The 27996-nt window shown below is 46.0% G+C and overlaps 2 protein-coding genes across 5 annotated transcripts in view; one reads left to right on the forward strand and one right to left on the reverse strand.

Annotated features, from left to right (window-relative positions):
• Nucleotides 1-27238, forward strand: part of CRACD (capping protein inhibiting regulator of actin dynamics) — a 255166-nt gene extending 227928 nt beyond the window's left edge. For all 4 annotated transcript variants that reach the window (XM_087434353.1, XM_087434354.1, XM_087434355.1 and 1 more), the window contains 7 exons: nt 3347-3511; nt 5973-6041; nt 8264-8446; nt 9063-11808; nt 20902-21092; nt 21662-21824; nt 24314-27238. In XM_087434353.1, coding sequence (XP_087290479.1) covers nt 3347-3511; nt 5973-6041; nt 8264-8446; nt 9063-11808; nt 20902-21092; nt 21662-21824; nt 24314-24474 — 3678 coding nt within the window. In that variant the 3' untranslated portion in view covers nt 24475-27238. The remainder of the gene's footprint in view (nt 1-3346; nt 3512-5972; nt 6042-8263; nt 8447-9062; nt 11809-20901; nt 21093-21661; nt 21825-24313) is intronic.
• AASDH (aminoadipate-semialdehyde dehydrogenase) overlaps nt 26677-27996 on the reverse strand; it is a 34309-nt gene continuing 32989 nt past the window's right edge. Inside the window, exon 16 of the transcript XR_015552921.1 lies at nt 26677-26745. The gene's annotated coding sequence lies outside the window, so the exon portion shown is untranslated. The remainder of the gene's footprint in view (nt 26746-27996) is intronic.

The following is a 27996-nucleotide window of genomic DNA, read 5'->3' on the forward strand; positions in this document are numbered from 1 at the left end:
GGAGAAACGTGCAGATGCAGGGGCCTTGGCCTGGAGACCCTGAGGATCAGTCACCATGGCCTTGACCCCTGTGTCCTGCCCTGGCCTTGTTCCACTGTCTGTCCCTGACAGCTGCAGGCTGTGCCTGTGAAGACAGTCCTTTGTCTGCACAGAGAGGCTGCAGCCCTGTCCCTAAGCAGTGGCCCTCATTTCTTTGATGACCTGGGTCCTCCCCTCCTCCACCCCACTTCCTCCTCCTAAGCTCTCTATCCACCAGCCTGAATTTATTTTCTCTAGAGGGATTTAAATCAGCGGCTGTATGGAGATGCACATTGTCATTCTCAAAGGCAACAGCGTTATATTTCTTTTGCCAGGATGAATATATCTGTGGCATAAATCAACCCTTTGATATACACACATTCTCATTCCCTCCCTCCCTCCCTCTCCCTCTCCCTCCTTTCTGCTCCTCCCTCCCCCCAATCTTCAGCTGTTGTATCTGCAGTCAGGTCTACAGCTCTTCCTGGGCCTTCTCACTCTTCCTAACCCTAGGCATTTCCTCTGCCCCCTGCACCTTCCTCTCAGTCTGCCTTTCTTCTTTAACTCTCCACTTCATTTCTCAGCATTACACTTTCCATTTCCCAGCTTTGTCCCCTGTACCTGTTTCTCTTGTTCTTATTCCATCTATTTTTCCCCCCATTTTTCTCTTTCCTTTTCCATTGGTAGCCACGATAGCCACCCCATCTTTGGAGTTTATTTCAATCTGTTACATTTTGCCATATTCTTTTTTGTCTCTCAAGCATCAGGCTGGACCAACATCAGGATCTGAAAAAATGCCCTCATGAAGAAAAATATCAGCATATTCATTCTTTTTTTGATGGTGGCAAAAATCCTAACTAAATGGCATTCAAGTGTTAGGCCAGGTTCTTCTTGGAAACTCATTAAAGAATTATTCTTTCCACTGTAAGTAGAAGAAATACCCTCATTGTAGCCCTTCAAGAGCATTGGTGGATGGCAGGCAGACCCTGACAACAGGTCTCAGTCTAAGGGGATTTAGAGCAGTTTCCAGCACTTAGCCAACACTCCTAGAGAAGGGATAACTGGTAAACCAAAGGCTGGGCTGGGAGTCGCGGACACAGGAACCATCCCCGCTGTTCTGCCCAGGTCCGCATCCCTCTCCCACAGGGCAGCAGAGTGAGATGGGCCTATGACTTTGTTACTCCGTGTCCTCTTGTCTGACTCCATCGGCTGTTCTAACCGTGTCTGCTTACTGATCTGCTTAGAGTAGATACTAACTGCCGCTTCCTGCTAAACTTGTTTTTAGAGACACCCTTTTTCAGCCTTCTCCTCCCCGAAACCCTTTCAGGCTGCTCACGCTGTACTTCACTGGCTGAACTCGGGCTTTGGATGTGTGCTCCTTCCTGTGGTGCCAGGGGAGCCAGGCTCAGGCTGAAGTACCAGCAGATCAAACACAAGTCCTGTCTTTCTGTGCTCCTGACTTGGCATGCTGGGGTGCCCAGGGCTGCGGGGAGGGGAGTCCTGGGCTCATCTCTTTCATGTCTCTGCAGTCTCATTGTCTACCGTGCAAGGCCGAGGGATTGCTGGGTGAAGGTGGGTGGATTTGGTACCCTTTGAGTTCAAAGGGAGAAGGGGCATTTCCCTCAAGGTATTCCTCTGCCAGAGAACTTCAGTAAAGTATGAAAAATGCTGCGTCATCTCTTTATTTCTGCCCCTGGAAGAAGAAGGAAGTGCGCTGTCAAATTTATGAGAACCAGTGGAGCACAATGAAAATAACTCTAGATGCGGTTTTAGAAGACCTAGATTCAGATTCCTCCGGGGCCGCTCATATTTTCCATAAGTTTGTGTCAGTCACCTCTCCCCACTGGACCTCTAACCTTTTTTAGTAAAATGAGGAGGTTGGACTATGTGATTGCCAAGGCTTTTTGCAGCTCTGTGGGATTTTTTTTGTTTTTAATTTTTTAAAATTTATTTATTTTTCCCCCAAAGCCCCAGTAGATAGTTGTATGTCATGGTTGCACATCCTTCTAGTTGCTGTATGTGGGACGTGGCCTCAGCATGGCCAGAGAAGCGGTTCCTCGGTGTGCGCCCGGGATCCGAACCCGGGCCGCCGGCAGCGGAGCGCGCGCACTTAACCGCTAAGCCACGGGGCCGGCCCTAGCTCTGTGGGATTAAATATTAGCCAGATTAAAGATAAATATCAGATAATGTATTCTCTATTTTTTTTTTGAGGTACATAAAACCCAAGTACCTAGACCTAGAGCAGCAGTTCTCAGCCAGAGGCAATTTTACCTCTAGGTAAAATTGGACCACGTCTGGAGCATTTTTGGATGTCTGGGGCGGGGGGGGGGGGGGCAAGGGAGGGATACGGTTTGCTACTGGCATCTAGTGTCCAGAGGCCAGGGGTGCTGCCAAACATCCTACAATGCACAGGACCGCGCCTCACAGTGAAGAATTATCTGGCCTAAGATGTCAATAGTGCCGAGGTTGAGAAACCCTGATCTAGATAAAGGCGGTAGTTTGTACGGTATATTCCATTTGGTGGTCTTTCAGATTACCACGGCATACCTCTTTTTCTTCCTGAATGTTGTTCATTTTCTCTACCACAGCCCATTAAATATTTTGCCCCTGCTTTAGCTATTATGTTTATATATTTTTCTTCAGGAAATATAGTTCCTTTTCTAATCTGGCCTTTTTCTAATTCTAAATACTATTTCTTTTCCTAATTTCTACCCCGTTTTTCCCTCCCTTTTGCTTATCCTTTAAGCTACCTCTCACCAGTAATCAAACCCTCGTTGGCTCTTTCCTCCTGCCTACTTCTCTGTCGCTTCCCCACTTGGTTCCTTCTGTTCCCTCGTTCACAGTGGGTAGCTGCAGCAAGGCAAAGAGGAAGTCCTAGTGGCAGGACAAGGTTCTTTCCTGTCCTGTCCATGATTTCAGCATGGATCACGGAAAGACTGCTGGCCCTGGGGCCTTCTTCACCTTGGCAGTGGTACCCACTCTGGCCAGAACATGGTGTTCAAGCCAGGGGCTGGTGAGGACGGTAGTTGAGTATAAATATTCAAGGGGAATGTGTCCACTGTGTCCCTTGGACAATGTTGGCATCTCCGTGAAAGAGGTGGCTGGATGAAAAAGCTCGTGGCTTGAAGGTAGGAAGGAAAAAGAACAGAAGCTGGAAAACAGATTAACTTATTACAGGACTGCATCGTGGTTTACTGGCATGGTGTTTAGTCCAGAAACCAGTTGTGTACAGAATACGCCTCAGTGCCTACTAGATATGCTGAGGAACCTGGCTGTGCTTGTTGTGAACTGCTTCACCGCTTCAGAACATCTTTCTTTTGTTTCTCTCCAGCGACAGCTGGGCAAGAACATCAAGTATGGGCAGCCACCACCCAGTGCCATTCCCATGAAGAAGGCAGACAGTGGGGAGGCTAGCTTAGAAGAGGATCTGTTCCTGACCAGTCCCATGGAAATCGTGACTCAGCAGGACGTCGTCCTCTCAGACGCTGAGAACAAAGTAAGGCTCCTCCAGGAAATGACTTGATTGCTAATAAGCCCGGGGAGGATGTCGGGCAGTGGGAGGGGCATGTAATAATCCTGAGGTCTGCAGTGTGGGGAATAAGGTGGGAGAAGCTTTTCTGATGAGTAGCAGACACCTGGAGAGCACTTGCTGGGCAGGTGCCTTGACCTGCAGTGGGGCCAACTTGGAGGAGGGAAGAAGAGACATGGCCTTTGCACGTGCTTGTCCCAGTGTCTTCCACTTACTCTTTCAGAATCAGGTGGGCCTACCTCTTCTGGAAGCTTACTTCACCCCCGAGCTGTACTATGTACTCTGTGCCTTTGCTGTGCATCTTTAGCACTTGTTAACATCTGTACCCCATCTGTATCTATTTCACTGTTTTCTCTCCATCTCTAAACTTGAGTTCCTTGAGGAGAAACTTGATCTTACACATCTCTGTGTCCCCAGGACTTAGCTAGTGCTCACTTAGTAGCACTGAATAATTATTTGTCGAATTGGACTAATTTAAAGGAAATGAGAAAAGAAAGAAGTAGGTGCTCAACAGGGCAGAACATGTCAAATAGATCAGCTTGAAGTCTTCTTAGTCTGGAAAGAAAGTCACGTGGGTCCAGCACTGTCCTATCTAAATTTGGTCTTTTGACACTTTGAAAGAAACACTATGAGCGTATCCTGAAATGAGAGTCCTTCCAGCAGCAGAAGGGACGCCCTCAGGCCTCTTATGGGAAAAGGAGCAAAGGTCCTCCCACAGCGAGAGTAAAGACTTCTCTAAGAGAGGCACTGAGTCTTCCAGTGTTAAAAGAAAGCTAATTCTCTGTGCTCTGCCTATCGAGGTGCCTGAAATTACACTGGGTGGATTAAGATAGGCATGCCCCACAAGATGTCATGCTTGTTATCAGCTGATAGGTCATAAGAGTAGTAAGAAAGATAAGCAATTCGCAGAGCAAAGTGAGGAAGGAAAGAAAAGGATGGGCCCCCCCATTGCCCATCTCTGCCTCGGCCTGGCCCTGATGACCCCGGTGCCCACACATGCAGGTGGTGGGTGGTGCATCGAGTGAAGCAGGGATGGGGCCCATTCCTCCTGCCAGGTCCAGAAATGCTCTCTGCAACCCTTCCAATGCTAGGCAGCAGCAGTGGCCCTCAGCCTTGATGCAGGGATTTCCTCCGGACCGAAGCAAATGTCTTCCCTGTTACTGATGATCTAATAAGTGCAAGACTCTGTGCCCTGGGGGGGAAGGAGGATCATTTGTTCAGCAGGCGCTGTCCGGGCTGTGGTTGTTACAGAGATGAGCCACATTAGACAAGGTGCTGCCCCTGTGTAGTTTACATTCTAACGAGAGGAGAGTCAATGGCAAACAAGTCAACAAAAAAATAAATATAATTTCGGATCAAGAAAGATGCTGCATAGATAAGAAAACAGGGTGATGGGAAAGCAAGTAACTTGGGGGGGAAGAGGTTGCTTCTTTAGATAGGGAGGTCAGAGCAGCCATGAGCAGACCTAGCTGGGAGGCCGTGTTCTAGGCAGAGGGAAGAGCAAGTGCAGAGGCCCAGAGATGGAACCGAGCTTGTCCTGGAAGAGGAACAGAAAGCAGGCCGGTGTGGACGGCCGGACCCTGGTGGAAGGTGAAGTGTGGGTACAGCGTGGCGTGATGGCCAGATCATGTAGATGACAGGTAAAGGGTGAATTCTATTCTGAAAGTGCTAGGAAGCCTCTGAGTAATTTTAAGCAGGGCAGTGACATAATTGGATTTGTGTTTTCTAAAGATGCTTCTAAGTGTGGTGCAGAAAGTGGACTGAGGTAGGGCAAGCTGACGTTATTGCTGTGAAGGGACGATGAAACCCTTTTGTAAGTATTGGCGATACAAGATAGAAGGTATAGTGGGCCATCAGAAAGGTGCAGATGTAATGTGGGGTGAGTGTTTCCAGGGCAGGCGAGGTGACCGGGGCATGAATCTTTGGCCTTTTTCTTCTCCTTCCTGAGTCTTTTTGCCTCCTCTGGTCATTCACCTGCTCAGCCCAGCCCTTTGTGTGCGGCCTCGGTGGGACCTTCTTTTCTCCTCTAGAGAAGAGGTCTGGCAGGTGAAGGGGATGGAAGGCAGCCCACAAAGCCAAAAGCTCTGAGATTGGAGGCCGTGTGTGTAACACAGCCCTGCTTCCCAGGTAGGGTGGCTGTAGGGCAGCCCCAGATTCTCTCAGCGGTGGGGAAACACATCAGGGACTGAGGTTGGAGACACCCCAGATGGGAAATGTAGTGAGCTTGGGGAGAGGGGAGTGCACAGGAGTCCCTGTGGAGTGTGGACATTAGCAAAGTCCCCGCTGTGACTCCTGCCGGCTCTTTGAAGCCAGCCGCGCCCCTATGTGGAGGAGGTGGCGGCCCTTTGCAGGCACAGACGGTGTCTGGTTATCTCCCCAGAACTTCCTGTTCTGGCATTTGACTTGAGCGCTCTCTTTGCTGTTCCAGTCCAGTGATACGCCAAGCTCTCTGAGTCCTCTGAATCCACCTGGAGCCCGAAGTGAGATGGAAGAGAAGGTAATATGATTTGAACTTATGTATTTAGCTTCCTTACTTACCTTCCATTTCTCCTTTTTTTCTTGCAATCTGCTGCTTCATTTTTCCGTTCATAAATGCTGCGTTCATCCATTACTTTAAATTCCTTCAAAATGCAGCCAGTGGTAGATGTTGGAGCGTCTGTTTCCATGGCGATGCAACTGCTGGAACTGAACCCTACTCTGAAAAATAGCCACACTCCCAGCATGCATATTTTTGGAGTCTTAAATGTTGATAGTTTTTCTAAGTGTATCACTTCAAGACACTGTTAAGCTGTTGAAAAAGACATTCCAGAACATTTGAGGGTACCTGGGTCTGTAAGGAAAAGAGTTTCTTTCTATTTAGAGATGCCAAAAAAAAGACCTTAGCATTTCTCTACTTGTACATTTTTTTTTTTTTAACTATTTTGTGTTCCTTTGAGACCTGGGACTTTACCTGCAGGAGTCTATGGAACCCTGTCAAGACTGTGTGCCCCTCTTTTGTAGAGGCTGGTTTGCTCCCATGAGGACTTTTCACCTGCACAGGGGTCCAGGTGACCTCCCAGGGTCTAGCGGACAGTATAGTGAGCAAGGTATGTCCCCAAGTCTTCTGAAGGAGATGGCTCTAGACAGTGCCATCATGCAGACAGTGAAGAAGCCCAGCTGGAATAACTAGAAATGAAACATTGCATTTAAATCTCAGCTTCATGTGCTTATCTGTGTCTTCAATATATCACATTTGGCTCGAACTCCTTTTACTCATGCATCTGTTAGGGGATGGAAATAAATGTTTAATTCATCTCTCTTCAACAATAGTTCAGAATTTGATACCTATGATAAAGAAAACCCTAAATAAATAAAAGCTAGGAGACCAAAGGCTGGAATTATTTTTCCTTACTTTGGTGCTTCCTGTTATAAATTAATATTTACTGAGCATCCGTTTTGCTCTTGGAGTTAGCTTGGGCCTTTATCTTTTGTGCATAAATATGGAAGGTAATTGCAAAAAGCAAAGCCACCAGCTAAACCCCAGTGACTGCATTTATAGCGTGCACACAGTCAGGTAGATGAACCCTGGCCTGTCTCATGCTGTCCTCACGTCTGAGAGCGCCTGGCACAGGCAGACAGGGCTGTGAGCGCCCTCTGCCGCACGTTGGCGAGGTATGGCCAGGAGCCCTTGCCTGGCTGCTTGCCTGTAAATTCTCTGTAGTTACAGGCATGGCTTCTTACCATCTGATTTCATTGTGGCCTCTGGGTTCAGGCTGAGCCATGGTCCCTCTGACCTTTCTAATTCTGTGCAGTTCGTCTGAGGGTGTGGTTTGATCGCATCCGTATTACGGAACTGCACGCGTTGCTGCAGTTCATCCTTTGAAGAGTGGCCCTTCCCTGGTGGCACATTTCTGCCCTTCATTTTCTCACCAGGGCCTCCTTTCAGCTTCTCAGTGCACTCAGTGCTCTGAGACTTGGAGTGATGGCGCTAAACTGTTTGTGCAGGCTGGAAATCTCATGCCCTGGGTGTAGATGCTATACTTTATTGTCCCTTCATTCCTTCAACTAATATTTTTATTGAGCATTTACCAGATGAGATTTGCTACTTGGGCATAAAGGAGACAGATACAAAGATCAAAAAGACACATTTCCTGCCTCGAAGGGACTAAGGTAGGAGCTGAAGTCTGTACACCAGTGTCTGAGGTAGTGAGAAGGCTCTTAGAGTCTTAGAGTTCTTAGCATAGACATGAACTAGTCCAGAGCTCAGCTAATCCAGAGCTCAATAACCTACTACCTCTTCTAGGCTTTGTGGCCATAAGGTTGCAACTACAAGACTCTGCTTCCTTCTGCTCTTCCTTTGTAGCACAAAAACAGCTAAGGACAATGGACAACGGGTGTGGCTGTGTGCTAGCAAAACTTGATTTACCGAAACAGGCTGGATTTGACTCCCTGGCTATGTTTTGTCAACCCCTCATCTACTCTAACCCCCAAATTATGCAGAGTAGGTAAATTAGTCCCTGAAAGGTTAAATGATCTTTACAAGTGAATGCAAATATCATTGGCGGAACAAATAGTCAACATCCTGTCTTTTGATTCCAGGAACCCGGGAGCCCCTCTGCGCGCCAGCGTTCCCTGGGCGAGGCTGGGCAAGGCACAGGCTCCAACAATGCTGCCATTCCAGGATTCCCTGCACGTTGTTTTCTGATCTGGACTGACTTTATATTTCAATGTCTACTCTAGGTTGTTCCAGTTAAACCGTCTCGGCCAAAAAGGCACTTCTCTTCTGCTGGCACCATCGAGAGTGTCAACCTAGATGCCATCCCCCTGGCCATTGCTCGCCTGGACAACAGTGCGGCCAAGCACAAACTGTCCGTTAAGCCAAAAAACCAGAGGGTGTCAAAGAAGCACAGGCGACTTGCCAGGGTACGTAGATCCCACCCTGGCTGACCAGGCAGATGCCCTTGCTTGCAGAGCACTCATTCTACCATGTAGGGTGGTTGGGGCTGGACCTGTAGAAGGAACTAGGTCCTCCCCATGGGGGAGTTGGGTGTGTGACAGTGAATGAGGGTAAGCAGGCCCGTTCACTTTCCGTTGTCCTGTCTGTCATGTTACCCTCCGGGAGGTTGGTGCACCTGAGAGAGAGAGGCTGCTGCCTGTGAGGGCTCCAGACACTTTGTGTTTGCTTTGCAGTGGGAAGGTGGCCCAGCTTTCCTCTGTCGTGGCTTAGCCAGAGGTTCTTTGGTTTGATTAGGGTGGACTTCAAAGTCACAAGTTTCAAGGGACATTGATGAAGTGTAAATCTCATTTTTTCCCTCATCTTTCTAATGCTGGGCTATGGGTTCTCCTGTGATTCATTGAAGTTCTGTCTTCCCCCGGCACAGTTTATTCTTGGGGTGACAGATGCCCAGATTACCTAGCTCTGTACTTAGAACAGCTGCCCCTTCTTTTTGAGATTAAGAGGGCCACCTTTGTGAACAGGATGAGAATGGTTGCCGGTGCAAAAGGAAAAGGCTAATTCTGTTTCCCTTACCAATGTTAGGATCGACCAAATGAGCAAGGTGGCCTTCTGCACCAGCTGTCCCTGGACCAGAACGGACACCCTGCAGAAGACAAGCCAATTTGGCGTGAAGAGGAGCCAGAGCCGCTGGAACCTGAAGAAGAGAAGAGACGCCAAGAAGAATACTGGCGAGAACTTGAGGCCAAGTGCAAACGGCAAAAGGCTGAAGCAGCCGAGAGGAGACGCCTGGAGGAGCAGAGACTCCAGGCCCTGGAGAGGAGGCTTTGGGAGGAGAACAGAAGGCAGGAGCTCTTGGAGGAGGAAGGAGAGGAAGAGGAGGGAGAGGAGCAAGAACTACAGCTAGCAGCAGAGGAGAGGCAGAGACTGGAACAGCAAGGTTGCCAAGGCCAAGAGCAGAGGGAGCAAGAGGAAAGGAGGCACGTGGAGGCCCAGGAGCAGGAGCAGCTGGAGGAGGAGGCCCAGCGACCTGAGAGACTCGCACAGCAGGGGGAGCTGGAGGCACGGGGCAGGCAGGAGGCCGAGGAGCAGCGGCAGGAAGAAGAGGAAAGAGAGTTGAAGGAGCTCAGAAGACTGGAGGAGCTGGAGGAGCAGGGACGGCGGGAGGCCGAAAAGCAGCGGCTGGAGGAAGAGGAGAGGAGGCTGGAGGAGCTCAGGCAGCAGGAGGAGCTGGAGGAGCAGAGACGGCGGGAGGAGGAGGAGGCAAAGAGAAGGGAAGAGCTGAGGGAGCAGGAGGAAACGGAGGCACAGAGGCTGCGGGCAGCGGAAAAGGAGCGTGGAGAAGCACTGAGAGGAGAAGCGAGTCAGCTGGAGCTAGCCGACAGAAGGGGCTTGAGGAGCCCACTTCAGACGGACTTTGCAGAGAAACCAGAAGAACAAGAACACCTGAAACCCAAGAAGCAGAGAGAAACCTCTGAGGAACCAAGTATTTTCGAGAAGCAGAACCGAGAGGCCGAGCCATCAGGAGAGCGGCGGGGAAAGCAGGGAGATTTTTATGGGGATGATCGTTGTGTTCCAGAGGAAAAGAGAGAAGAAACTAACATAGAGCCCCCCCAGAAACAAGAGGCGCAAGTGGAAGAGAGGCTGGCTCCAGCGCAGACGAAGGAAGCTGCGGCTTCAGAAAAGGACAGAGAGGTGGAGGAGCTCAGATGGCAGGAAGTGGATGAGAGGCAGACCATGCCCAGACCCTACACTTTCCAGGTATCATCCGGAGGGAAACAAATTCTCTTCCCCAAAGTCAATCTGAGTCCAGTGACACCCGTGAAAGACACAGGACTTGCCTCTGCTCCCCATGAGCCACAGGCCCCCAGAGCCAGCCCAGCCTCCCACGCCCTGCCCTCGTCCCTGAGCATCCCCCACACCGCCATTCTTGTCACAGGAGCACAGCTCTGCGGCCCGGCTGTCAACCTGAGCCAGATCAAGGACACAGCGTGCAAGTCTCTCCTGGGCTTGTCAGAAGAAAAGAAGCACCTGGATGTCCCCGCCGTAGAGAACCCATCCCGAGCCCCCGTCGACCACCGGTCAGGCAGCGGGAAGGCCAGGCCTCCCCAGGAGTCTCCAAGCAGTGTGGCTGCACTAGCCGAATGGGCTTCCATTCGGTCCAGAATCCTGAAGAACACAGACAGTGACCAGCGCAGCGAGATAGATCAGGGGCGGCCTGGTGATGAGCACACTCCCAGGGGCCGAAGTGATTCCCGAGGGAAGCTCCAGAAGACCCCGCCACTAAATGCAAAGTTCTCTATTATGCCTGCTTGGCAGAAATTCTCTGATGGTGGCACAGAGACCTCCAAACAGAACACAGAAGCAGAAGGCATTAGAAAAAGACCTGTGCTGGGACCCAGCGAAGAGACAGCACCCCAGCCCCTGGCTGCTGATCCTAATGAGCACCGGAAGGGTGCAGAGAAACTGGTGGTGCACCAGGAGCCAATGGACACCACAGAAGGATGCAAATTTGCCAAAGACCTTCCATCTTTCCTTGTTCCAAGCCTTCCTTACCCTCCACAGAACGCTGTGGCCCATGCAGAGCCTGGTACCACTTTGGACAGCGAGACTACAAGTGGTATAGGAAAGCCAGACCCCATGATGCCAGGTGGGGAGGAAAAAGCCTCACCTTTTGGAATAAAGTTGAGAAGGACCAACTACTCCTTGCGCTTCCACTCTGACCAACAGGCCGAACAGAAGAAGAAGAAAAGGCACAGCAGCACAGGGGACACTATCGAAGGGGGGCCGCCTGCACCAGGGAGCACAAATGGAGAGAAAGAGACACACGGTGTGGCCCTCAGGCATGGCTCGTCGCTCCCCCCAGAGAGGAAGCAAGCACTGTCCACCTGGAAGGACTCTGCTGAAAGCCCTTCCAGCCGCTCCCCTCCGGCAGCCCAGCCCAGGTCCCCACCAGTGAGCAGCCAGACTCTGGCTCCAGAGCCGGACAAGGCAGCAAACAGAATGCCGCTGGCGCAGAAGCCAGCCCTGGCTCCCAAGCCCGCCGGTCAGACCCCGCCGTCCTCCCCACTCTCCAAACTGAGCAGGCCCTACTTGGTAGAGCTGCTGGCTCGCCGGGCGGGGAAGGCCGACCCGGAGCCCAGCGAGCCGAGCAAGGAGGGCCAGGAGAGCGGTGCCCCCCGGCCGCCCTCGACACTGCCCCCTGAGGAAAGGAAGGCACAGAAGCGGGATGAGGAGGAAGAGGTTGCAACAGAGAGAAAACCAGCTTCCCCGGCTCCCTCTGTCACCCGGCAAGAAAAGCCTTCCCAAACACCCGAGGCTGGGAGGAAAGGTACGTAGCTGTAGGTGGGCAAACTCTGCCTCTGTCCAGCTCGTTGTCTCTGTCACAGCTAAAGTGGGAACTGCCCGAAGCTGGAAGGAGCCAGTGGAGCTGGTGTGGGAGCACTTTTCCCTTACTTAGAGGCCGGTTTGCCGTTCCTGAAGGTCCCTCACTCGCGAGTCATAGTGAGGCTCTTTACCTTTCCACTCCTTTAAATTTTGGAAATGCAGACTGACTCTGCTATGTGTCTGCAGCTCACATCCGTTAGTGATACTTACATGAGTAATAAGTTAAAGGTGCTGACACTTCAGACTAATATGCTTTCAGTTGACCATGGAAATTGAAATATAGTCCTAATTACTGAAGATTTCATTAATCATTAATCATTGTGAGGAGCTGTGCAATGATAGTAGAGACTGGAGTTTCCTAGACCAGGGACTGTTCTATCTCTGGGCAGTAGCAGCACCAAGGGGGGGCTTTCGAGAGCTCCATTGGCCTCAGGAGCCTTGGTGTAGATAGTTGACTTTGACTCAGTTTTATGCAAAGTGCTCTGCAAATGCATCCCACCCCAGCAGCTTGCCACTGCAAAGGCCGCCTTTTTTTTTTTTTTTTTTTGTGAGGAATATCAGCCCTGAGCTAACATCCATGCCAATCCTCCTCTTTTTGCTGAGGAAGACTGGCCCTGAGCTAATATCCATGCCGATCTTCCTCCACTTTATGTGGGACGCCGCCTCAGCATGGCCTGACAAGCGGTGCGTTGGTGTGCGACCGGGATCCGGACCCGGGCCACCAGCAGCGGAGCGCACACACTTAACCGCTACGCCATGGGGCCAGCCCCTGCAAAGCCCTCCTATAAAGAAATTTTAGAGCGAACCCTGCTCCTGGCTGCCCCTCATGTTTCTACATAGCTGATGTTTGGGGCAGCTCAGTGATCACTGGATTGATTTGGGGGCCCCTGAGAACCTTCATCTAATTCTTGTCTTTTCTGTTTTGCGGAGTATGTCAGGTGTGGGTCATAGCCCAGGAAGTTACTCATATTTCTCAGGGAAATTCTCCCCTGGTCATTTCCTCTCTTTGGTTTAATTCTTTAGGTTTGGGGTGATTTTTGCAGAGAAAGGAGCTGTTTTTTGAGGAGTGTTGATTTGGTTACTTGTCTTAAGGAAGACCTGATCGTTCTTTTTAACCAAAAGGACTGGCATGTTTTTTTTTGTTTGTTTTTTTTTGTGAGGGAGATCAGCCCTGAGCTAACGTCCGTGCTAATCCTCCTCTTTTTGCTGAGGAAGGCCGGCTCTGAGCTAACATCTATTGTCAATCCTCCTCCATTTTTTTTCCCCCAAAGCCCCAGTAGATAGTTGTATGTCATAGCTGCACATCCTTCTAGTTGCTGCATGTGGGACGTGGCCTCAGCATGGCGGGAGAAGTGGTGCGTTGGTGCGCACCCGGGATCTGAACCCGGGCTGCCAGTAGCGGAGCGTGCGCACTTAACCGCTAAGCCACCAGGCCGGCCCAGGACTGGCATGTTGATCAGCTGTTTCCAGACCCTTTCTCTCCAGTGGTTTCTGTTTGTCCTGCCGATGAGGAGCCCATTTTCAGGCTTGTTTTGTACCTCTGTGCTGGGCCCTGGGTGGGGGATAGCCACGGTGAGTCCCCATGAGCCCGTTAAGAACTGTTCCTTAGTTCCCTATAGCCTTGTGGGTCTCATGGTCGCCCACTGGCTTTCAGAACTAGGTGTTTTGGGGGCCCATCTCTCAGCTGGAAGTCTTAAAGTTGAGGTGCCAGATGTGAGGTCCAAACCCTTCTCTCCTCAGGGAGAAGCTGGGAGTTGTGCATTGCCTCCCAGTTGTGGGTCACCGCGCTGGGTGTGGGGTTTATGGTGCGACTGCATCTCAGTTATTCCTACCCGTTTTGATGTGGTTTTTTTTTTTCCTGTTGGACTGATGTGTCGGAGTCAATCAGCTAGTTTCTGGATTTCTTTCAGAGAAATTGTTTCATATGTAGCTGTGGACTCTGTGTGTCTGTGGGAGGAGGGCAGTTCCAGATCCTCCTATGTCACTATCTTGAACCAGAACCCCCATTTTCAGTTTTGACCTTAGCTTTTGTGTCATTAGCTTTCAAGGTATCGTCAAAGTCCCTCTCACAGCCTGGCCTGCTCTATCAATCTCATATCTTCTCCCCAAAGAAATAAAGGTCCTGCTCTCCGCTTCTTTCTCATAGAGATGTCCCTTTGATTCTTAAAATTGTCTACCAAAAACTCTTACTGCCTCTGTTTTCTTTCTCGGTATCCAAATTCTGGGCTGTCGGACTTTGCTAATTGAAGTTTTCTTTATTTGGTAGAAAAGAAGCATGAAAGCAGGGACCTTGCACCTTATGGGTGGTTGCTGCCTGAAGACCACTGGGGTTTACCTGTCCACTCTAGGCCAGGGCTGACCAAATTTGTTTGATTGAACACTCCATCAGAATAAAAATGTTGACCCTGGACCTCCAATTTATTCATTGGTTGTGTACGTGTAGTACCATCATTAGCTAAAACCCCTGGAGTGCCATGTATACTTAGGGTGAAGTTCACTGAAACAACAGTGTATGTCAATCCACATTGTAGATCACAATGCTACCTTTTATTTTCTTTGGGCAACTTCTTGTCAGATCTGATTTCTTCATAAAGTGGCAGACAAAGAGCTTGTCAGCTCTGCTGTGTTCGTAAGCTTGCATTATTAGTAGCATATTAAATCTATAGTTTGCAGGAATTTACACATTTGTCCATTTCATAAGGCATCATTTAGTTCAAAAGAGATATGATACTCCATAAATTCATCTAACTGCAGAACCTCACATTATGCTAAAAGCAAGACAAGTGAGGACAAGATTGCGAGTTCTCTCCCCTCGTCGTATTGTAGTGCTCCCAGCTTCCCTCGGAGTCTTTAAACACCATTTGTTATCCATGACCTGATACAGGGGCTGAGGGAGGATGTCAGTACCAGTCTGAGTAGTAAATATTAGAAAAGCTTGATTTTGTTTTTATTTTTAGATTTAAAAATATACAAATAGAAATTCTAATTATTTTTCCTTCACCCCCCAGTGAATTGCCTTGCATATCCCCTAGGGCACACACACCCCTTTTTTTGGAGACCACTGCATTAGAAAGAGGTCTGCATTCCCGAGGCTGAGGCCAGTGAGGACCAATACATAGGCCGGACCACTGGGAGGGCGTAGACTCTGAACCCACCCTGGTGGGAATTAAAATAGCAGTGATGAGCCTCCTGTGTTTGTCCTCCAACACTTGGATCTCATTCTGAAATTCCCACCTCCTTATGGTGGGTAGAAGAGATATTAAGTGCCCCTTTCTCCAGAAACCGACCTTTGGGAGCAGTGATTAGAACCTTGTAATTCTAGGAGGCACTTGCTCGTCCCTCCAGAACCTGAAGGAGGGAACATGAGTGAGCTGTGGTTCTCCCTGTCCACCAAGTTTAGAATGAAAGAGAATAGGTTTAAATTGTAGCAAAATAATTTTTTTTTCTTTGCTGAGGAAGATTTGCCCTAAACTAACATCCCTTGCCAATCCTCCTCTTTTTTTGCTTAAGGAAGATTAGCCCTGAGCTAATATCTGTGCCAGTCTTCCTCTATTTTGTATGTGGGACACTGCCACAGCATGGCTGGTGAGTGGAGTAGGTCTGCGCCCAGGATCCAAACCTGCAAACCTGGGCTGCTGAAGAGGAGCGCGCAGAACTTTAACCACTTGGCCACAGGGCCGGGCCCAACAAAATAAATTTTTAATTAAATATTATGAACTCCCCAACTAGAAAGTTTACGCAGTTAACAAAGAACATGTCTGTCTTTCAAAGCCTTGATTGAAATGAGGGGTTTTCCTGTTTTTGAATGATTTCAACAACACTCATCCTTTGTGCTTAAAATTTACAAAGTGCTTTTATTTACACTGTCTCATTCAGTGCCTGGAGCACATGATAGGTGGATGATCTTGGCTCCATTTTACAGATGAGGACACCAACATTTGAAAAGTTAGGTAGCTGACCTCCCCCCACAGTGGTAAAGCCTGGACGGGGAGGAGGAATTCTTTCCCAGGTGAAATGGTCTTCCCTTTACTCTACGATTGCCCCCAGTAATTCTCGTCTGGCATTTGTAAAATGCTGTAAGCGTTTAAAAACACTTTTACGTAAATGTCATTACTTCTTGGACTGAATGGCCTTAGTCATATATTTGTTGAAAAAAACATTGTTCAGCAACTGCATAGGATTTAGCAAAACCTATTTCATTTTTTTCCTCGATGTTTCTTTAAACCTGATCTGTGACTCTCATTTTTCCCCCAGCTCTTGGGTAAAATCTTGGGCATAGTTCTTTCAGTCACTTAAAAAAAAAATTTTATTGTGATAAAAATGCCTAACATAAAATTTACCATCTTAACCTTTTTTAAGTGTACAGTTCAGTAGTGTTAAGTGCATTAACACTATTGCACAAGCAATGTCCAGAACTTTTTCATCTTGCAAAACTGAAACTCTATACCCATTAAACAACTCCCATTTTCCCCTCCCTCGAGCCCCTGGCAACCATCATTCTACTTTCTGTTTCTATGAATTTGACTACTCTAGCTACCTCATATAAGTGGAATCACATAGTATTTGTCTTTTTTGTGACTGGCTTATTTCACGTAATATAATGTCCTCAAGGTTCATCTATGTTGTAGCATGTGACAAGATTTCCTTCCTTTTTAAGGCTGAATAATATTCCCTTGTATGTATATACCATTTTGTTTATCCATTCATCTGTTGATGGACACTTGGGTTGCTTCCAGTTTTTGGCTATTCTGAGTACTGCTGCTATGAACACAAGTGTACACATCTCTCTTTGAGATCCTGCTTCAGTTCTTTTGGATAAATATCCAGAAATGGAATTGCTGGGTCTTATGGTAGTTCTATTTTTAATTTTTTTGAGGAACCACCCTACTGTTTTCCACAGCAGCTGTGGAAAACATTTACATTCCCATCAGCAGTGCACAGGATTCCAATTTTTCTACATGTAAACCAACACTTGTTATTTTCTGTTTTCTTGATAGTAGCCATCCTAATGGGTGTGAGGTGATATCTCATTGTGGTTTTGATTTGTATTTCCCTAATGATTAGTGATGTTGAGCATCTTTTCATATGCTCGTCGGTCATCTGTATGTCTTCTTAGGAGAAATGTGTATTCCAGTCCTTTGCCCAGTTTTTAATTGAGTTGTTTGTTTTTTTGTTGTTGAGTTATAGGAGTTCTTTCTATATTTTCAGTTACTTTTTGAAAATAAAAAGTCCTTAGGCACTTAGAGTAAGAACAGTCTCATGTTGGTAATTAATATATCCCCTCCAGTGCCATAATCAAAACTCCAAACACTATTTCAGATTAAAGTGTCTCCCTTCTAATTTGGCCTGCTTCAGGCTGAAATGCCTACAGTGGGGATGAGGGCATGGTCGACGTCTCCCCAGAAACAGGCTCCGGAGCTGGAGTAAAGCAGGGAGAGAGGTGAGGCATTGACGCTCGCTGCTCTTGGCTCACTGATGTTCTGTGCTGATTCTTCTGTGGGGCACTTCTGTGCCTTCCTCAGACCCTTCACCTGCCGCCTGGGCTCTTTTTCCTTCTTTTGTAGTTCCCTTACTACACTGATGCCTCTTCCAGGCCACCCTGCGTCCCTGGTTCCCACTCGAGGCTGCCCCTCCCTCGCCCACACGGCCCAAACGGCCCACACCTCATGCAGCACTCAACAAACAGGGAGGCCAGTGTCTTCCCAGCACAAGCTCCTCTTCTCTACTGCTGGCAGGCCCTTGGCAGCCACTGTCCTCACCTTTGGACTTCTCCAGGTGTGAATAGAACCTCAAGTCTGCCCCACAGACTCCAGGATACACAGTCAAGTCATCTGAGGACCTTCTCACTTGGCTTAGGCTCCTTTCCTCCCGTGTGGGGAGAGGATGTGGGAACACATTATGCTCCAACAATCTTTTCCAAAGAAATTCTCTATTCTGGCTTCTTCTGCCTCAACCCAGATTTTTCTGTGGCCTTGGGGTGGCTGATGACCACCTCCTGGGCCAGTCTCAAATAGGTGATGCAGCCCTTTCCTTCAGCATGTGAGAGTAGGGGCCATTGATTATTTGTTGCTGGCTTTGGGCATCTTCAGCTGAAACTCAGACAGGAGTCCCATTTTAACATCCTGTTTTCTGTGTTTTGATCCCCAAGTACAATCCAGACCTGTGAGGCCCTTTACACATACTGTGTCATAGCCTTTTTAAAGTCTGGTCCATAACTCCAGGAGGGGTGCTATTCAAACTACAGTTCTCAGGAAATAAAAATCTGGCTAGAGGTTTATCTTTCCAAATTATTTTAGACAATTTTAAATTGAGGCAATTATACTTTAAAGGGGTATTTTGACCGTTGTGATAAACAGTGGTCAAAGTTGTTGGCAGAAAACTGGCCAGTTGCTTTAATGACGTTCTCAAGCAAGTTCAGATGGAATGTTTGCTCTAGGATTCCCTTTTACATAATACCTTTAAATGGAAATGATTTAGATCTTGGCAGTTTGTTTTTAGATATTTTGCTGCCCTTGAGTAAAAAACCAAAACTCATTAAATTAGTTTAACTCATTAAATTAGTATGTAAAGCTTCTGAGTTAAGCAGAATGCTTAAAGTGGTGAATACTTTTTGATTTTCTGGTTAACTAAAGATTAATTCAAAACTCCTTTCAGTTTCAGTTAAAAAAAAAAAAACTTCTTGGGGCCAGCCTGGTGGCATAGTGGTTAAGTTCATGTGCTCCGCTTTGGCGGCCCATGGTTCACAGGTTCGGATCCCGGGCACAGAACTACATACTGCTCATCAGGCCATGCTGCAGCAGCGCCCCACATACAAAATAGAGGAAGACTGGCATGGATGTTAGCTCAGGGACAATCTTCCTCAAGCAAAAAGAAGATTGGCAACAGATGTTTACTCAGGGCAATATCTTCCTCACCCAAACAAAACAAAACAAAACTTCTGCAATGTGTCAGTTTTCTTTCCTGTGTTAGATCCTAACTGCATCTTTATTTGATGATTAGGGATGATGCAATGTCCAGGGCTCATTATAAATACGAATTCGCTTTATGCAGCATTATAGATCTAAAGGGTATAGAAAATTAAGCAGAATCTTTTTTTATGCTCGAATTCCTAATTAGAACTTATTTTGGTTCTTTTTCCTCAATATGAAGTCCAGTTGACTGAGAGCCCTGGTTGATAAGGTTCTGGATCATCAAGTATAAACTTCTATTGGGTTTCAAAAGAACAAGGACTATAGTGAGCCCTTTTCCTTTGAGATAGTGAAGGATTCAATGCCACAATGATATTTCTGAAAGTGCCTAATTTTTACTTGAGGGAAAAGAAGGGGATGCATCTCATAGACATAAATAATAAGAACAGCTCACTTTTGTAGAGCAGTTACTATATGCAAAGCACTGTTCTAAATGCTCTGATACCCAGGGTCTCTTTTAATCTTCACGGCAGCCTGATGAGGCACGTCCCATTATCATCTCCACTTTATGGATTAGAAACCGAAAAAAAGTAGCTACTTCTGTTTAGAGAAGTAGCTTTTCTAAGGTCACATAAGGTCAAACCCAGGTCTGCTCAATTCCAGAGCCCAGTTAATCTGATAGCCATCTTCTTTGAAGTGAGTTGCATAGGCGAGACAGTCAACACATGAAAAGCACAGACTGGAAGTTAAAAGTCCTGGGTTCAAACTTCAGCCTGTGTGCCAACTGCTGGGTGACCTTGGGCATCGCACTTGACTGCCGTGGACCCCAGTACTCGTGTCTATCAAAGGAGAGAGCACTGGACCAAAATCATGGCTTCCCACTGCATTCCTCAGAGCCCTGCTGCCCTCAGCAGCCCCACTAGATGGAGCCGTGCCCCTTTTTCCTCTTTCATACATTGGGTTTCACAAAAGATGTCTGTTGTTTGGGGAGGAGAAAAGGTTCCACTGAAAAAATAAATTTTAAAAAGTAATAAATAAAAAAAGAACAACAATGAATCAAAAAACGGCCTGGGTCCCCTGTAAACCTGAGATTTTATGACACTGGAGGTTTTGTTCTTTCTTCATTTCGAGGGAAGAGAAATGCTCCTGTTTTTCTGTTGAATCAAAGATGTTGCTTCCCCACCCAGGGGAGTCACTCAGGCATCACCACCGAGTTTGTGTTAGGAGGGGACAGTTGAATATTTCATGGGCTGATTAATATGTCACAAGTTTTAGGGGGTGAGTGACTGAGATAAGTGAGCAGTTTCACTGCAAACCTGCTTTTGTCTTTACAGATTCTGATCACAATTCCAATGTGGGTGTGTAGGGGGAGGTTTCCCACACTACCAAGCAATTCTCGGACACTAGCTGGGTGTCTTACATTTCAACTCAAGCTAACAGCAGGTTCCACAGGTTAAGGACTCAGTCTCATAGGACTGCCCCCCCTTCAGATGCCAATTGTAAGTCCAGGTTACCCGTTGTGCTTCTGATCGACTGCCTTAAATCAGAGGTTCCCATGACCCCTTCCTTGGGTTCAATTAATTTGCTAGAGTGGCTCACCAAACTCAGAGAAGCATTTTACTTACTAGATCACTGGTTTATTGTAAAAAGATATAACTCAGCAACAGCCAGATGGTAGAGATGCATAGGGCAAGTTATAGGCAAAGGGCAAGGAGCTTCCATGCTCTCCGAGGGTTTCACTCTCCTCAAACCTCCACGAGTTCACCAACCTGGAAGCTCTCCAAACCCCGTCCTCTTGGGTTTTTATGGAGGCTCCATTACATAGGCATGATCAATTAAATCATTGGCCATTGGCGATTGAACTCAATCTCCAGCCCCTGTCCCTCCCCCAGAGGTTGGGGGTGGGACTGAAAGTTCCAACCCTCTCATCACAAGGTTGGCTTCTCTGGCAACCAGCCTCTATCCTTAAGTGTGGTCCCAAAATAACCTCACTAACAAAATAGGAGGCACCTTTATTTTCTCATCAAGTGGGAAATTCCAAGAGTTTTAGGAGCTCTTCCAGAAATGAGGACGAAGACCAAATATATATTCCTTATTATAAATCACAATATCAGTCTTTTTTCCTGCAGAAAAGCCGGTGCTTCAGAGCAGGCACTCTTTAGATGGCTCCAAACTTGTGGAGAAAGTTGAAACCGCACAGCCCCTGTGGATAACGTTAGCACTGCAGAAGCAGAGGGGATTTCGGGAGCAGCAAGCGACTCGAGAGGAGAGAAAGCATGCCAGGGAGGCCAAACAGGCAGAAAAGCTCTCCAAAGAGAACGTGAGTAGTCTTCAGCTTTAACTTTGCCTTCTTGTGCTTGGCTCTCTTTTAGGTCGCAAAGATTTAAAAAAAACAAAAAAAGTTAACTGGGAGTGGCAGAGAGCACTTAGAAAGGGTAAAGTAATAAATACATTGACCACTGTTAAACCAGGGAAGCATTTTCAGTTGGAAATTTGATTTGGTTTCCTTATGCCCTTAGGTTAACCTGATTTGGCGGAATCCACGATATAATTAGTAGCAGCGATCCTCGGACACAACAGTTATGTGAGAAGTATGAAAATGATTGTTTGTGCAGTGAGTTGAGAGGAAATCAGGAGTCTTGCTCTGTGGCCCTGATTTTATAGTCAGTTCAATGGGGCTTCTCTAGGAAACGTAGTGTTCCCTCTTTGGGACATTTCCACTGAGCTGCTGCACGGCTGGGGGCCAGGATTGAGCACACATTGCTCCCAAGTGCAGTCCAGCTGCTCCTTTGGGAGAAGAGGTCAGGGCTTGGCAGGCGAAAGCCCCCAGAGCCTTGTGCGGTCCTGAGGTTGAAAACATGCTTTCCGTGACCTTCTCTGCCCACCCAGGTTGGTGTCAGCTCACAGCCTGGCAGCAGCAGTGTCAGCAGAGCTGGTACCCTGCACAAGTCCACCGCTCAGCCAGAAGAGAAGAAGCCAGAGACCGCAGTGTCCAGACTGGAGCGCAGAGAACAGCTGAAAAAGGCCAACACTCTTCCTACATCTGTGACAGGTAGAGAGCAGGTCCATTTCTATTTTAACTGTAGTTACAGGTTTTTCTTCTTAGAGCATGCTTTATTTCCTCCAGTGTAATAACTAGTACAGCATATCAGGCATTTCAAAGCACAGGCTGTCTCACAACCCCATTCATAAACTTTGACACTGATAAAGCACATCTGATAAAGACCACCAGGAACACTTAGCCACCATCAGTGGTGTGATGGTAAATGTTTAACAATCAGCTCTTCAGGAAGTGGGGAGACCTCTGATTTGTGGCATTTGCCATTTTCCATGGTGTAAATACTCCCACCATGGCCAATTTCAAACTACCTATGTGATATCAGCTGGCTTGCTAAATTCCTGAACATTTAAACCATCTCCAGGGGCCAGCCTGGTGGTGCAAGAGGTTAAGTGTGCACACTCCGCTGTGGTGGCCCAGGTTCGCCAGTTCGGATCCCGGGCGCACACCGACACATCGCTTGGCAAGCCATGCTGTGGCGGTGTCCCATATAAAGTAGAGGAAGATGGGCATGGATGTTAGCCCAGGGCCAGTCTTCCTCAGGGGGAAAAAAAAAAAGAGGAGGAGTGGCAGATGTTAGCTCAGGGCCCATCTTCCTCACACACACACAAAAAAACCATCTCCAACTCCCCACTGCCTGTAGTCCAACAAAATTAGGTTTATTAACTTGCTGTAGCAAGGGAGACTACATATCATATGAACCTTCTAAACAAAGGGAGAGACAAGATTATAATAGGGTTTGGGGGAAAGGGTGAAGTTTAGGGTAAAATTTAAGTGGAGCATTGTTTTGATAGGCTCAGAACAAAGCAGGGGTGTACATAAAGGGGTTGACATCAAGTCTGAGCTGAAAACTGGACTCAGGGTCCTGTTTCCTTTCACACTATAAAGCGAGATAAATGCGTGGAAGCTGTATCTGAAAACCTCTACCTGGAGGTCTGCACCTAGGGTGGAAATGGAAGCTGCTTCTCTGAATTATTGTGACCACGTGGCTCAGATGCTCCAGGCAAAGTATGATGGTCCCTTCTCACTAATGTGATTTCAAACAGCAAGTTTCTGACCAGCTGTGACTTTAGAGACCACGATTTTTCAGCTCTAAGTCCTTGATGTTAATTAACAACAGCTGTGTTTGTTTATACGTTCATGACACATGAGACACACTTTTTTTTTTTTTTGGTGAGGAAGATTGGCCCTGAGCTAACATCTATGCCCATCTTCCTCCACTTTGTGTGTGGGACACCTCCACAGCATGGCTTGACAAGTGGTGTAGGTCTGCGCCTGGGATCCGAACCCACAAACTCTGGGCCGCTGAAGTGGAATGCGCTGAACTTTAACCACTATGTCATGGGGCTGGCCCCAGAAACACATTTTTTTAAGTCTTTATTCTGTTAAAAGGTAAAATGATCCAATAATGTTTCCAACTATTTCCTTCTTACAAATCACTTGGACGATGGACGAATCTGAACGAGCTTCCTCCCAGGGGTTAATAGGGCATCTGGTTTCCCCACTAGGTAACCCTGTTCCCCAGAGGGCACTCAACCCCCAGACCCAGGCTTTTTATGCCTTTGTTACCTGCTAGCTGAGGTCTGTAAATGTAAAGAGGTCTCACTATTAAGGCTATATTTACTATTTGATGAGGGAAAAAAAAAACTTTATATTTGAAAACCACTTGGGAGCACTGTATTTCCCAGGAATCTCCATGGGCATTATTTCATTTGATCTTATGCTCAGGAATTAAGAGTTCTAAACATTATATGGGTATATCAGAGAGAGAATTCTTTCAAAATAAAGTGAAACCTCCAAACTCAAAGAGATCACACCTTTCTCAGCCTGTCTTCTTGGAAGTATCAAAGAGTTAATGCAGTTCAGCTTAATAAAGTGAGCCTTTGTTCTGAGTATTTGTCTTTTCAATAAGTATTTCCTGAGTTGTGCAAATGTGGAGGTCATTGCCACAAGCACTAAATATGACCCAAAGAATGGAACCCTCACCTTAAGAAGCCTCTAAGGTCTGGTAAAGAAAGTGATATGGTGCCAAGGAATTGTTAGACAAGACTGAAAGTTACGAGAGCTGGATCCTAGCAGGATCCGTGGGCCTCAGAGGGTGGAGGGACCCAGGGCATGCTTGGTGGAAGAGGGAGGTAACTGTTGACCTCACCAGCTTGATAAATTCACACTGCTGGTTTGATCTTTTTCTTCATGAAATTGACTGGTTGTATGACTAGAATCAAAAAATTTACCTTTTATTTCTTACTATCATGCAGGCATAGCTTGTGTGTCCAGGAAAATTAGGCTTCTAGAAAATTAGAATTGACTGCACTGTAATGTGTGTGCAAGAGTTATGATCACATAGCTTTGTTTCTCTAATTCTTCTCACCGAGGATGCCCAGTGCTTCACTGGGTTTTCCTTTCTGACTCTCATACTTCTGATAAATCAAAATGTGGCTCTAACTTAGTCCTTTCTCCTTTGCCTTCCAAACGAAATCCAGTGGAGATCTCTGATTCGGCTCCCCCGGCGCCGCTGGTGAAAGAAGTCACAAAGAGGTTCTCTACCCCAGACGCTGCCCCCGTGTCAACAGAGCCAGCCTGGCTGGCTTTAGCCAAAAGGAAAGCCAAGGCCTGGAGCGACTGTCCTCAGATTATTAAGTAAAGAGTGACTCTTATCTATTTCTATTGCCAGTTATTGGCTCCTCTCTTGCCCTTTTTATTTATTTATTTTTTATATGAGGTAAAGAAACCAAGCTAGGGAAATGAAGCATGTTTTATAGGCTCTAAAATAATGCTTAAAACTGAACTGGTGGTGTTCCTTGTAAAGAGTGTATTTGCACAACCCTAGGTCCTGGTGCCTTGAGCTCCTCCTAGTTCTAAAGAGAAAATTTCGTTCAAGGGACCACATGAAGCAAAATCTCCAAACTAAGAATTCACAAGAGCCTGCCATGCCCAGTCCACCGCCCTTCTACACATGTACATCCACACACCATTCAGAACATGTACTTTTGCCAATCTCTGTAATGGTTTCTTGATTCTCTACTCCAATTTCTTTTATCCACAACATTTACCCTACCATATGTTTGGGGATTACTACCCTTTTCTACAGTACTGGTGAAAGGATCATATATAGATAGAAACAAGAATGCCCATTCTCCTGAATGCAGTGAGTAACTGAGAATGGTAAGTAACAGTCTGGCTCCCAACTTTGTGCCCATGTCTGGTTTTCATGAATTTTCCCCAACCTGAAACTGTAACACTTCTACCACAGTGTTAGTACACAGGCCTGGTTACACCAGTACTCTCCTTGAGGACATGGTAAATTTGGCCCAGTTAGCTCCTAGAGAACATTTTTATTTAATATGACGAAGAAAGGAAGCTACAAACTCTCTTTCCGTCTCTGAGAATCCCCATCTAGTGCAGTGGTTTTTAAGATGTCCAGGCTCCATCCCAGGCCTACTGAATAAGATCCTGTGAGGGTGGGGCTGAGAATGTATATTCTGGCAAAAACTCTTTAGATGAATTCTGATATATCCCAAAGATTGAGAACCTTGGAATACACTGCCTCTAATGTAATCTAGTTTTTAAAACTCTGAAGGGGAGGCTCATTTCACCCAGAGAAGCAAAAGTGAGACAGGAAAAATAACAAAAGAATCCCCAAACCAGCCATTTATTACAAGATACGAGAGGCTATTGACATTACATGTCTCTGAAAATTCCCTTAGGTCTTTAGGGATAGTTAACAGGAAGCCAAGATTTGGAGCCTTTGTACTAAGAACTTCCTGTGGGATGTTTCTTTACCATAATCAAGTAATTCATATTTAGAGTCAAATGTTCAGTAGCATTTATAATTTAGAGCATTCACCTTGCTAGCTTTCAAAAACATCTCCGAGTTTTAAGTGGCCTTGTTGTTATACACATGAGATACAAAGAAGGGACTTGGCAATTTAAAGCTACATATGTCCACTTTTATTTCCCTAAATTTGCTTTACATGCCAGTAAACCCACACATTGCTGTTACTAACTTTATATTTCAGGTGTTGGCATATATTCTCCTTTTCTTAAATTCTGACTCCAAAATATAAGTAGAAATCCTTTGCCCAGTGCAGGGGGACTTACATCTTTTTTTCCTCTCCTACAAAAACACATTTTATTAGAATTGATCATTTTCCTTTATGCTCACTCAATATGCAATGTGTTGTTATTCTATCACTTACCTTAAAGAAAGGATGACAGCAAAGTTATTTACCATATAGGAGGTGTTTTCTTTCTGGAAATGATGGCTCAGCCTCACAGCAGCAGCTGGTATGTGTGGTCAAGTGGATAGTTGTACTCTTGCAAGTTGTACTTATATATATTACTGGACCTTCAGACTGTTAAGAATCAATGTAACTTTAATTTTTTTTATTGCTATGGGAGGCAATTAATATTCCACTGCACGTTTTCCACACTGATGTTCATTTCTAAATCTAACATGTAGGCATTTGTTAGTTTCAATGATTTCCTCACTAATATAACACTTTTTAATGGGACTATTTCCACCTAGAGCCCTGGAATTATAGTGCTACAGTAATTCTTCTGAATTGACTTTTTCTTTCATCCTCTCAGCTTTGGATAATATCACAGTAATGGCAGAGAACAGGGGAAGAAATCACATTAACAAAGAATGGTAGGTGAGTCAGCTCTACTGACGCACACACCATGGAGCCCATACAAAGTAGGAGAAATACCTCAGTTAAAAAGTTTCCGTCAGTCTTGAAAAGTATACTGAGGAAAAGGACGGTCACAGCACTTACTTCCAACAACTTCTAAAGGATACATGTTTAATATTTCATGTAAAAATTACTCCAAATTTGCACTAAATACCAATGAAGTGTTATTTTGCTTTAGTTGTGTTGCAGTCTTTTCTGATCAACAAACTATGGGGGAAATTCTGTAAAAACAAAAAAATTCAAGACTTTTTTTTTAAATGAATGATTGCTATGTTAAATAAATACACGTTTTTTTTTTTTTTAAACAAATGATAGATGGCAAGATTATAGATGATTAACCTCTGTTCATAGACTTATATATATAAAACTAGAGTTTTTTGTTTACTTTTTTTAATTTTTCAAGTGCAATTGTTTCTTACATGGCATATTATTAATTACAATTAAGTTATCATTTTAGCCAGTTAGTAAATTATAGTATGTATTCATTGTCTCTTCTTGTGACATTTAGTTTAATTGCTTATTTTAAAGCAGAAACATTAGAGTTACAAGGGTCTTGCAATATTTTTACCAACAATAAAATTAAGTAGAGACTTAACAATGAAAATACCTTAATGTGATTTTAATATTATTTTGAGATTTTGGTTGTATAAAGTTTTAATGTAAAATGTCCATTATTGAAGGAAAAAGATCTTTCAATAAAAAATACCCACAAGATCTTTGGCACTGATGGAATTTCCTTTTCAAGTTGAAGTTTTTACTAATTTCAGTGATCCTCTACAAGCAAGCTCGTATTTACATAGCTTTTGTTGAGAAAGAAGAATTTCAAGGCATTTTATATGGTACCGTATTATATTTTTCACAGGTGTTTCTGGAGAAAAATAATGAATTGGGGCAAATAAAATATTTATCTAAATCCTAAGTTGGAATTGAATGGGCTGTGTCTCAGACAAAATGATCCTACAGCCTCCTTACTCAAAGTGTGGGCCATAAAACAGCAGCATGGGCATGAGCTGAGAGCATGTGAGAAACATATAGCTTAAGGCCACAGGCCAGACATACTGACTCACAGGGCTGGACTAGGGCGAATGAGTGATGTGAGTGAGGCACTCGCCTTGGGTGCCAGAAAACTCAATCATCAAACTAAATACTATTTTAATGCAATATTTTAAAAAAATCAAAATTAGTACATATTCCATGATTAACAAGTATCAAAATTTTAAATAAAGATGGTAGATGACAGGGTCAGTATTACTGAGTTTTCCTTTTGCCTCAGGCTACAGTGTGGCTCAGCAGAGCACCCTCCTCCCAACCCTCTAAATTGGAATGTGCCTTTTAGCAAGAGCTCCAGGTGGTTAATATACACATTAAGGTTTAAGAAGCACTGATCTAAAATCATCTGGCAGAAGATATGTTGTTCCTTTTGGCCAGCCAGCACCTCAATCCCCTTTCTATGTTTGAGAAAATCTCCAACT

Source organism: Ceratotherium simum, chromosome 8, assembly GCF_057802395.1.
Source record: "Ceratotherium simum simum isolate JZ-2026a chromosome 8, ASM5780239v1, whole genome shotgun sequence".
In the NCBI taxonomy this organism is placed as follows: Eukaryota; Metazoa; Chordata; class Mammalia; order Perissodactyla; family Rhinocerotidae; genus Ceratotherium; species Ceratotherium simum.